This window comes from Grammomys surdaster, unplaced genomic scaffold (assembly GCF_004785775.1).
Source record: "Grammomys surdaster isolate TR1022 unplaced genomic scaffold, NIH_TR_1.0 125079, whole genome shotgun sequence".
Classification (NCBI taxonomy): Eukaryota; Metazoa; Chordata; class Mammalia; order Rodentia; family Muridae; genus Grammomys; species Grammomys surdaster.
Genome location: NW_021619983.1, coordinates 24,157 through 35,693, shown reverse-complemented (window position 1 = coordinate 35,693; position 11,537 = coordinate 24,157). Strand labels below are relative to the sequence as shown.

At 36.3% G+C, this 11,537-nt stretch overlaps 1 protein-coding gene and 1 pseudogene across 1 annotated transcript; both read left to right on the top strand.

Moving 5' to 3' along the window:
- The first annotated feature begins 1,700 nt into the window (after positions 1 to 1,700).
- On the top strand, positions 1,701 to 2,639 carry LOC114636940 (olfactory receptor 2B11-like). The gene has a single exon (XM_028785033.1). The coding sequence runs from the start codon at positions 1,701 to 1,703 to the stop codon at positions 2,637 to 2,639; it is 939 nt and encodes a 312-aa protein (XP_028640866.1).
- An 8,072-nt stretch (positions 2,640 to 10,711) lies between these two features.
- Positions 10,712 to 11,537, top strand: part of LOC114636935 — a 2,559-nt pseudogene continuing 1,733 nt past the window's right edge.

Sequence of the window (11,537 nt, the reverse complement as noted above, 5' to 3'; positions counted from 1 at the left end):
AGGTAACTTATTTAAAACACATTTGTATTTATTTAAATGCAGACCAACAACAGCTATAATCTCATAACCATTTTCATTCTGCCTCTTTGGCTAATGTTATATTTGTTTTTTCATGTAACTTTAGGGAAAAATTAATTTACTTCCTTAATTCTTCATTAATAACACTCATCATTTAAAGATACATTGTTTAGTTTTATACATTTTATACGTTTTCTGCAGTTCTATATCTGTTGATCTACATTATATTCCATTATAATCTTATACAGGAGATTAATTCATTTTTTATTTATTTACATGCTGCTGGGTAGTGTTGGTTCTTTTCTTTAGTCCCAGTACTCATGAGGCAGAAGCAGGCAGATCTCTGAGTTTGATGCCAGCCAGGTCTACAAGGAAAGTTCCAGAACATCCAGGGTTATATGAAGTAACCCTGTCTTAGTTGGGTAAGGGGAAGCAAAAGAATAAACAAACAAACAGCAACAACAAAAAAAGGCATGCTTTGTTCTGTTTGATTTAATTAGAATGTGTCTTTACTGGGTTGTTTGCTTGTTTGTTTTCTGTTTGTTTTGTTTTGCTTTCCTGATAATAGATTATTATTATCTATTATTGATAATATAGTCACCTACTGTTATATTAGAATCTGTTCATCTCTTTTAGTTCAGTACTCCTTACTGAAGTTGGATATGCTAACATTTCCTGTATGATTCATTACTCATGAAATTTAGGCACTCTTGTTGGATTGTTTCTTTTATTAATACAAAGGTGTCCTTTTTATCACTAATACTATTTTCTTTTAGAATCCATTTTTCTTGTAATTTCACTTTTATTCTGTTTGCCTTTGCAAATTGGATGTGTTTGTTTGTTTGTTTGTGTTTTACATGCCATGAATAATTGCTTCCTGTATTTCATTCCTGTCTAGTAGTCTCTGCCTTTTAATTGGAAGATTGAGATTATTAACTCTTATTTAATTCTAAAAGGTATGTATGTGACTTCCTGTTATGTTTTCATTGGTGTAATGTTTGGTTCTTCTGTAATCTTTATACTATTATTTATTACCTTACCACTGAGATTCATTCTTTTCAGTACATTCACAGTCATGAGATTTTTGTTTGATTGTTTGTTTTAATATGTGGGTAGAATTCTTGAAAGAATCTTCTGTAGTATTGGCTTCATGATCAGACATTTCATTACTGTTTATCATGGATTGTTTGTACTTTTCTTATGAAGAATAATTAGCTATTCTGGATATAGTATTCTAATATGGAAGAAATTTTCACTAAGGATTTGAAATACAGCATGCCATACTCTTGGCTTTCAGAGTTTATGTTATTAAAAGTAGAGTTTGTGTTCTAATTTTTCTTATTATTTAATTTATGCCTATGTGTGCTTGTGAGAGTGTGTCCACACAAGCACAGAAGTGGGTATTTTATTCTCTGCAGCTAGAGGTACTGGTAGTGGTGCTACACTCATCATGGGTACTGGGAATATATGCTTGGATTTCTAGAAAAATCAGTAAGCACTCTTAAGCACTGAATAATCTCTCCAGATTCCAACAACAACCAACTACAGTTATTTTGTGGATTTATCTTAGTATGTGACTGGCACTTCTCTCAGTTTTCAATAATTTTTCTTTATTTTTTATATCTCTTGTTTTAAATTAACATGACACTTCTAAACCGTAGGTAAAAATAAATCAAAGGAGAATGGCTGTAACCAATGAAAGCCACCCAAAAGAATTCATCCTATTGGGCTTTGCTGACCATCCTTGGCTGGAACTCCCTCTCTTTGTTACTCTTTTGATAACATATCCCATGGCTTTGATGGGGAACATCGCCATCATTCTGGTTTCCACCTTAGACCCTCGACTCCACAGCCCCATGTATTTTTTTCTCACAAATCTCTCCTTTCTGGACATGTGCTACACCACAAGCATTGTGCCTCAGATGCTATTTAACTTGGGAAGCTCCAGAAAAACCATTAGTTACATTGGGTGTGTTGTTCAACTTTATGTCTTCCACACAATGGGAGGCACAGAATGTCTGCTTTTGGCTATTATGTCTTTTGATCGATATGTGGCTATCTGCAGACCTCTCCACTACACCCTCATCATGAGTGAACGAGTGTGCATTTTGTCAGTGTCTATTATGTGGCTGATTGGAGTGATCTTTGGTTTTTCTGAGGCTACACTTACATTACAATTGCCATTCTGTGGCACATATAAACTGGATCATTTATTGTGTGAAATCCCAGTTCTCATAAAAACTGCCTGTGGTGAAAAAGAGTCTAATGAGCTAGCACTTTCTGTAGTATGCATTTTTATATTGATTGTTCCTCTGTGCTTAATTCTTGCTTCTTATGTTAATATTGGATGTGCAGTACTTAAAATTAAATCTTCTGAAGGAAGGAGAAAAGCTTTTGGGACGTGTTCTTCTCACCTTATTGTAGTTTCTTTATTTTATGGTCCAGGTATGAGTATGTACCTTCAACCTTCTTCATCTATCACAAGGGACCAACCCAAGTTCATGGCTCTCTTTTATGCAGTGATAACTCCTACATTGAATCCCTTCATCTATACCCTAAGGAACAAGGATGTAAAGGGTGCCTTAAAAAAGCTACTGAGAAGCATTTTCAGTTCAAAGTGAAAATTCTTTGGTATCAAATGAAATAAATTAATAATTGTAGTAATTTTATATTGGCTTCTTTAATAATAATTGTCATATATTCCAGGTACACAGAATATGGCCTTCTTGCCAGACTTTTCTCATTTCTAGTATTACAGCATTGTAAGTTTTATTTATGAATTAGGATGAAGTGTTTGATGTTTTAATAAAGAAAAATATCTAATGATATTAAAATATATAAACAGACAATAACTATGAGTAATTGTTTAATTCTGCTTAAAACATAACTAGTATAAATCTTGAATCAATGACAAAACAGGAAGTGATTTTAGTAATGAAGAACAGTCTGGGAACATTTTTGAGACTAAACTGGGACATTTAGATGTGCCTTTGAAATTTAATACAAATTAATAAGGGAAAAATAGTTTTCTTTTTATTGAATATTTTCTTTATTTACACTTCAAATATTATCCCCTTTCCAGGTTCTTACCAGGGTTCCTCCTATCCCATCCCCCCTCCTTCTATGAGTGTGTTTCCCCAACCACCCACATTCCCACCTCCCTGCCCTCAAATTCCCCTACATTGGGGCATTGAGGACAAAGGGCCTTTCCTCCCATTGATTCTTGACAAGGCTGTCCTCTGCTACTTATACGGCTGGAGTCATGAGCCCCTCCATGTGTACTCTTTGGTTTGTGATTTAGACCCTGGGAGCTCTGGGTTGGGAGGGGGTTCTGGTTGGTTAATATTATTGTTCTTCCTATGGGGTTGCAAACTGCTTCAGCTCCTTCAATCCTATATCTAACTCCTTCATTGGGGACCCCATTGGAGATTCCGTGCTCAGTCTAATGGTTGGCTGTGAGCATCCTCTCTGTATTTGTCAGGGTCTGGCAGAGCCTCTCAGGAGACAACTATATCAGGCTCCTGTCAGCATGCACTTCTTGGCATCCACAATAGTGTCTGGGTTTGGTAACTATATATGGGATGGATTCCCAGGTGAGGCAGTCTCTGGATGGACTTTCATTCAGTCTCTGCTCCTTTGTCTCTGTATTTGCTCCCTTGAATATTTTGTTTCTCTTTCTAAGAAGGACCAAAGCACCCACACTTTGGTCTTCCTTCTTCTTGAGCTTCATGTGGTCTGTGAATTGTATCTTGGGTATTCCAAGCATTTGGGCTAATATCCATTTATCAGTGAGTTGTTTTGGTTTATGATTGGGTTACCTCACAAGGATGATATTTCCAGTTCTATCTATTTGCCTAAGAATTTCAGAATTCGTTATTTTTAATAGTGGAGTAATACTAGTTTTAAAATATGAAACAAATGAATTACATCAATAAACAATGAGAATATTTTTGATGAAGCTTATTTTAGAGGCAAGTGATATTCAAAATATGTTCCATTACAAATTGAATTTCTACAGTTTGGTTGTTAAATCTATACTTTCAAACTTAAAACTATCATATGAAATTCTTTATAGTTCATGAATGGAAATTTATTAATTTGATGTTGAAACTTTGTTATTTAATAAGTCATTGTTATTAAAGCATGTGTGTCCCAGTCCTCACTACCCCACGTATGGGGACCAAGTGCTCCAGTCCGAGGGTCAGTCAACAGGATCTAGAAAGAAAGAGAGTGAGGATGGAGGGGCAAGAGACATGAAGAATGTAGACAAGACAGAGAGTCTGTTCAAGTCCCCTTTATTGAAAAGAAATTGTTGGTATATATAAGCACAAGCAGGGGAATGCAGCTGAACACACTTTGTCACATGCACCTTGCAGCTGGGGGCATTAAACAACAGAACAAAATATGTGAGAAAAACAAGATGTTTATCAGAGTGTGCTCAGCTGTTGTAGGCTGCTGAAAACAGGTCTCATGTCAGTCTCTTGTCAGCCTGAGATGGCTGCAAAGATGATAGCCACTTTCTGCTAGGAGTTGGCTCCCAACACATGTGTCAGCCCTTTGTTACATAGATCTGACCAGGAAAAAGAGAGAAAGCAAGACAAAGGAGAAGAGAGGGAATGAAAGAAGGAATTGTGATCCTCAAGGCACATATTCCGGTGATCCACTTTCTCCATCTAGGCCCCACCCACCATAATTTCAATTTCCCAAAAGAGTAACTTCAACTATGTCCTAAATATCCAATCACATGAATCATAGGGTAGACATTTTATATTAAGCTCATAACATAAGAGATTCTTCATTAGAATAAAGTCAGTTTTCTCAGCATACATTTACAGTATAGTAGAGAATAGAACAGAATAAAGTGTTCAAAGTCCTGAGAGGAAAACATCTACAAACTAAAAATATTATATACATGAAATCTATCCTTCAGAATTGAAATGGCAATAAAACATTGTTCAGACAAAAAAACAAAAAATACAAAACCAAAACAACAGGAAAATCACACCATCAAATCTCTACAATAAACAATAAGAAGTCCTGCATGAGAAACAAAAGGATGATAGCCACTATTACAAAACCACATACAGAAATATACAGAACTCAGTTGAATAAATTTAAAAAATAAAATATAATATAATAAAACCACTGGGGTTCAAGAGTTATGCCAAAAATCACAGGAACATCGGTCTCAGTCAGAGAAGGATGGAATACTGAATACACACACCTAATAGTAATTGATCAGAGAGCCACAGTGCTCAGAAATAGGGTGCTGAGCTAAGATGATAAACATTAATCATGGCCAACTTTTCTTAAATTAACTTCTACTGGATATTTTATTTACATTTTGATGTTATCCTCTTCTCCCATTTCCCCCCACCCAGAAACCCCCTATCCCATCCCCCTCTCCTGATTCTATGAGAATGTGCCCCACCCTCCCACCCACTCCTACCTCCCCACCCTCAAATTTCCCCACACTGGGGCATCCAATCTTCATGGGACCAAGGACATTTTCTCCCACCTATAACTGACAAGGCCATCCTCTGCTACATATACGGCTGGAGCCATGGGTTCCTCCCTATGTGCTCCCAGGCTGGTGGTTTCGATCCTGGGAGCTCTGGTTGGTTGATATTGTTGCTCTCCCCATTGGGGTCACAAACCCCTTCAGCTCCTTCAATCTTCTCTATAACTCCTCCATTTTGATCTTAGTCATTCTGACTTGTACCAGGTGGAATCTCAGGGTCTTTTTGATTTGCATTTCCCTGATGATTAAGGATGTTGAACATTTCTTTAGGTGTTTCTTGGCCATTCAATATTTCTCAGTTGAGAATTCTTTGTTTAGCTCTGTACTCCATTTTTAATAGGGTTATTTGATTCTCTGGAGTCTCACTTCTTGAATTCTCTGTATATACTGGATATTAGCTATCTATTGGATGTAAGATTGGTAAAGATCTTTCCCCAATCAGTTGGTTGCTGTTTTGTCCTATTGACAATGTCCTTTGCCTTACAGAAGCTTTGCAATTTTATGAGATCCCATTTTTCTATTGTTGATCTTAGAGCATAAGTCATTAGTATTCTGTTCAGGAACTTTTCCCCTGTGCCTGTGTGTTTCAGCCTCTTCCCCCATGTTATCCTCTATTAGTTTCAGTGTATCTGGTTTTCTGTGAAGATCCTTTATCCACTTGGACTTCAGCTTTCTACAAGGAGATAAGATCTATTTTCATTCTTCTACATGCTGCTCTCCAGTTGAACCAGCATCATTTGTTGAAAATGTGGTCCTTTTTCTACTGGATGGTTTTAGCTCATTTATTAAAGATCAAGTGACCATAGGTCTGTGGATTCATTTGTGGGTCTTCAATTCTATTCCATTGATCTTCTTGCCTGTCTCTATACCAATACCATGCAGTTTAGTTTTTGCTTTTTTTTTTTTAATCACGTTAGCTCCTTATTACAGCTTGAGGTCAGGGATGGTGACTCCCCCAGAAGTTCTTTTATTATTGAGAATAGTTCTCGCTATCCTGGGTTTCTTGTTTTTCCAAATGAATATGAGAATTGTCCTTTCTAACTCTATGAAGACTTGAGTTGGAGTATTGATGGGGATTGCATTGGATCTGTAGATTGCTTTTGGCAATATGGCCACTTTTACTATATTAATCCTGTCCATCCATCAACATGGGAGATCTTTCTACCTTCTGAGATATTCAATTTCTTTCTTCAGAGACTTGAAGTTCTTGTCATACAGATCTTTCACTTGCTTGGTTAGATTCTCACCAAGGTATTTTATAATTTTTGAGACTATTGTAAAGAGTGTCATTTCCTCTAGTTCTTTCTCAGCCTGTTTATCCTTCGAGTAGAGGAAGGCTACTGATTTGTTTCAGTTAATTTTATATCCAGCCATTTTACTGAGGTTATAGGTTTAGGAGTTCTCTGGTGGTTTACAGGTCACTTAAGTATACTATCATATCATCTGCAAATAGCGAAATTTTGACTTCTTCCTTTCTAATTTGTATCCCTTTGGCATCCTTTTGTTACCTAATTGTTCTGGCTAGGACTTCCAGTACTGTATTGAATAGATAGGGAGAGAGAGGGCAGCCTTGTCTAGTCCCTGATTTTAGTAGAATTGCTTCAAGTTTCTCTCTATTTAGTTTGATGTTGGCTACTTGTTTCCTGTATATTGGTTTTACTATGTTTAGGTATGGACCTGGAATTCCTGATTTTTCCAAGACGTTTACAATGAAGGGGTGTTTAATTTTGTCAAATGCTTTCTCAGAATCTAGTGAGATGATCTTTGAGTTTGTTTATATAGTGGATTATGTTGATCAATTTCCATATATTGAACCATCCCTGCATCCCTGGGATAAAGCCTACTTGATCATGATGAATGATCATTTTGATGTGTTCTTGGATTCGGCTTGTGAAATTTATTGAGTATTTTTGTATCAATATTCATAAGAGAAATTGGTATGAAATTCTCTATCTTTGTTGGATCTTTGTGTGTTTTAGGTATAAGCATAATTGGAGTTTCATAGAATGAATTGGTTAGTGTTCCTTCTGCTTCTATTTTGTGCAACAGTTTAAGAGTATTGGTATTATGTCTTTGAAGGTCTGATAGGATTCTGCACTAAAACCATTTGGTTCTGGATTTTTGTTTGTTTGTTTGTTTGTTTGTTTGTTTTTTGTTTTTTTTTTGGTTTGTTGGTTGGTAGAATTAATGACTGCTGCTATTTCTTTAGGGGACTGTTTTGATGGTTTATCTGATCCTAATTTAACTTCGATACCTTCTATCTGTCTAGAAAATTGTTCATTTCACCCAAATTTTCCAGTTTTGTTGTGTATAGGCTTTTGTAATAGGATCTGATGATAGTTTGAACTTCCTCAGTTTCTGTTGTTATGTCTCTCTTTTCATTTCTAATTTTGTTAATTTGAATACTGTCTCTGTGCCCTCTGATTAGTCTGGTTAAAGGCTCATCTATCTTGTTGATTTTCTCAAAGGACCAGCTCCTGGTTTTGTTGATTCTTAGTATAGTTCTTTTTGTTTCTACTTAGTTGATTTCAGCCCTGAGTTTGATTATTTCCTGCTGTCTACTCCTCTTGGGTATATTTGCTTCTTTTTGTTCTAGAACTTTCAGATGCTAGTGTATGCTCTCTTTAGTTTCTTTTTGAAAGCACTTAGAGCTATGAATTTTACTCTTAACACTGCTTTCATGGAGTCCCACAAGTTTTGCTATATCATGCCTTCATTTTCATTAAATTCTAAAAAGTCTTTAATTTCTTTCTTATTTCTTCCTTAACCAAGTTATCATTGAGTAGAGTGTTGTTCAGCTTCCAAGTGTATGTGGGCTTTCTGTTGTTTCTGTTGTTATTGAAAACCAACCTTATTCTGTGGTGATCTGATAAGATTCATGGTATTATTTCAATCTCCTTGTATCTGTTGAAGGCTGTTTTGTGACTAATTATATGATCAGTTTTGGAGAAGATTTCATGAGGTGCTGAGAAGAAGGTATATTCTTTTGTTTTAGGATGAAATGTTGTGTGTATACACACACACACACACACACATGTTAAATCCATTTGGTTCATAACTTCTGTTAGTTTCACTGCATCTCTGTTTATTTTCTGTTTCCATGATCTGTCCATTGATGAGAGAGGAGTGTTGAAGTCTCCCACTATTATTGTGTGAGATACAATGTGTGCTTTGAACTGTAGTAAAGTTTCTTTTATGAATGTGGGTGGCCTTGCATTTGGAGCATAGATGTTCTGAATTGTTGAGAGTTCATCTTGGTAGATTTTTTTCTTTGAAGTGTCCATCTTTATCTTTTTTGATAACTTTTGGTTGAAAGTTGATTTTATTTGATATTAAAATGGCTACTCCAGCTTTTTTTGGGGACCATTTGCTTAAAAAACTTTTTTCCCGTCTTTTGCTCTGAGGTAGTGTCTGTCTTTGTCACTGAAGTGTGTTTCCTGTATGCGACAAAATTCTGGGTCCTATTTATATATCCAGTCTGTTAGTCTATGTCCACAACTAAGGACCAGTGCTAATAGCACCTGGTGGGGGGCTGCTGCTGATAGTGGCCAGCAACTACAGAAAAGGTGGAAGAAAGTCATACACACACACTCATACACACAAACACGCATGTGCACACATGTGCGAGCACAGTGGGTAGCATGTGGGAGAAGCAAGAAAAGCTTGAACAAACAATTTCCAACAACTTCACAATGCACATATATATGCACATACATACATACATACATACATACATACTGGATGGAGCAAAGCTCCCAAAAGTAGACTCCATTATATATGAACATCTACTAACAATTCTTTTATTAAATCATAGCAGGAAGCTGACAGAAAAAATGTTTACAAGAAATTATCACCTAAATCACCAGTCCAGCAGTCATGTCAGCCAGTGGTAGTTAGGCTGACATTGTTCTTGTTCCATGACCTCAAAAAATCCCTAGCTCTACTATTAATAGTGCCTTTCTGGATTTCAAATTGTTTCATACAATTTTCTACATCAGAGCCACTAACAAAATCATCTTAATCTTACCCCACTATTTTACCATATTCCTTCTAATGTTAGTGGTCACTACTAATGATCTACATTTCTCAGTTCATTCCAAGGGAAGTGATTGAATCATTTATTTGCCCAAGCAACAATGTCTGAAACAGATCAAGCACCATTGTGAGTGTTGCTGATTCTGCTCAGTGAGTGGTTAGAAGCCCCCTTAGAGTTTTCATACCACTCTTAGAGTAAGTAGAATGTGACAACAAAAGCAGAGCCAAACTCCCAAACAGTGTGAATTCCTCAGGGCTCTGCCTCTCTGAGGCACATCCAATATGGTTTGGCTAAGTGGTGGGCCATATTCCATGAGTTCTAAACCATTTATCATTTTTTTCACACAGGCCTCGATACCACATCAATCATTAATCAAGAAAATATACCTATAGGGCAATCTGATGAGGGCATTTTCTCAATTGATTATCATCCCAGGGTGACCATGGTGTGTGTCAAGCTGACAAAAAACTAACCACTACAAATATCCAGTTGCTTAATAAAGTATTTATAAGATGAAGTACAATTTTACTTTCAAAATCAAAGAATAAAACTATTCAGTAAATCAGTTAATGTCATATACAGGACACTATAATTGTATTATGTAAATAATAGCCAAATGCTTTTGGCAAAATCTTAATGAAATAAACCTTAAATTAGACTCAAAATTTAAGACATAACAGTAGAAACTATGATTAACCAAGGCCTAATTTTAGAGAGAGCAGGGCATTTGTTCAGATTTATTATTGTGGTACTTGTCTCAGTGTGCCTGATATGTATGGTGTCATGTTGCATAATGTGTATAGTTTTAATGTCACAGTGTATGTAAAGTAGAACAAGTTTAGAGAATCATTTCTCTTTTTAGCTTTTATATGGCTTCTGGGGACTGAACTTACTTAGGTCATAGGCTCACTAAGCAAGCTCCTTTATTGACTGAATCACCTCACCGTCCCTGAACATCAAAATTTTATAGGAATAAAACCTTCCCAAACATACATGAATGTTTGTGTTGGTTTGTGGTGTTTATTTTATTTTGAGACAAGGCCATGCTCAAAAACAGCCTTTTCCCATGTTGGCCTTGAATGTGGTAACCTTCTTGCTCCAGATTCTTGAGTGTTAGGATCCAGATATGTGTCACTATGCCTGGTAGTAGTTTTATATTGTGATAAAGTTTGTTTTGAGGTCTTCCACCAACCCCATCCCCAGCATAGCTGTACCTATTTTGTTCCATGACTGCAAGCTATTTCATATTGTTGTTGTAATGTGCCTGCCAGTCGTTGACATGTACTGCCTTGTAGTGCTGCTATATAGACTTCTTAAGTCTTAATGATGATCCTATAAGAATTCCTAAAATTATATCAATGATTATTAAGCTCTTTTATAGTGGGACTGCTATTAAGTCCCTTTCTGATAGTCAAAACTGCTGTGAGAACTCTGCCAGTCTCCCAAGTGTCATCAGTTAACAGCACTTAGATAGTAACCAGACTCTCTCCTGCTCAGAGCACATTCCAAGGTGGTTGTAAAGCAACTAACCAAGGGTCACTAAAGGGAACTCATGATTTATTATAGGTGCTAGGACAGAAGAAAAAATATTGCTTGGGTTTATCTATACAAAACTTCACTAATTTCTTAGTTATAGTTTTAAAGCTTTGGTGAACCTGTGGAGCTAGACAGGTGATGGATGTTTAGTCAGATAATTACTCCTAATAGATATGCATGTAAACATCCTCGATTGTAAACTTCTATTTCAATTTATGATTTGAATTTTGGTGTGAACTTGTGATGAACTTTGTAACATGTGATCAGGTACTCTGAATGATGTATAAGACAAAGGGACATTCATTAGCGACTCACTTTCTCTTCCTCACTTCACTTCAGTCTTCATTTTTCTTCACCTCTCTGTCTCTCTGTCTCTCTGTCTCTCTCTCTCTCTCTCTCTCTCTCTCTCTCTCTCTCTCTCTCTCT

Excerpts from the sequence above, each read along its gene's own strand:
- LOC114636940 (XM_028785033.1), top strand. The coding sequence starts at position 1,701 with ATGGCTGTAACCAATGAAAGCCACCCAAAAGAATTCATCCTATTGGGC.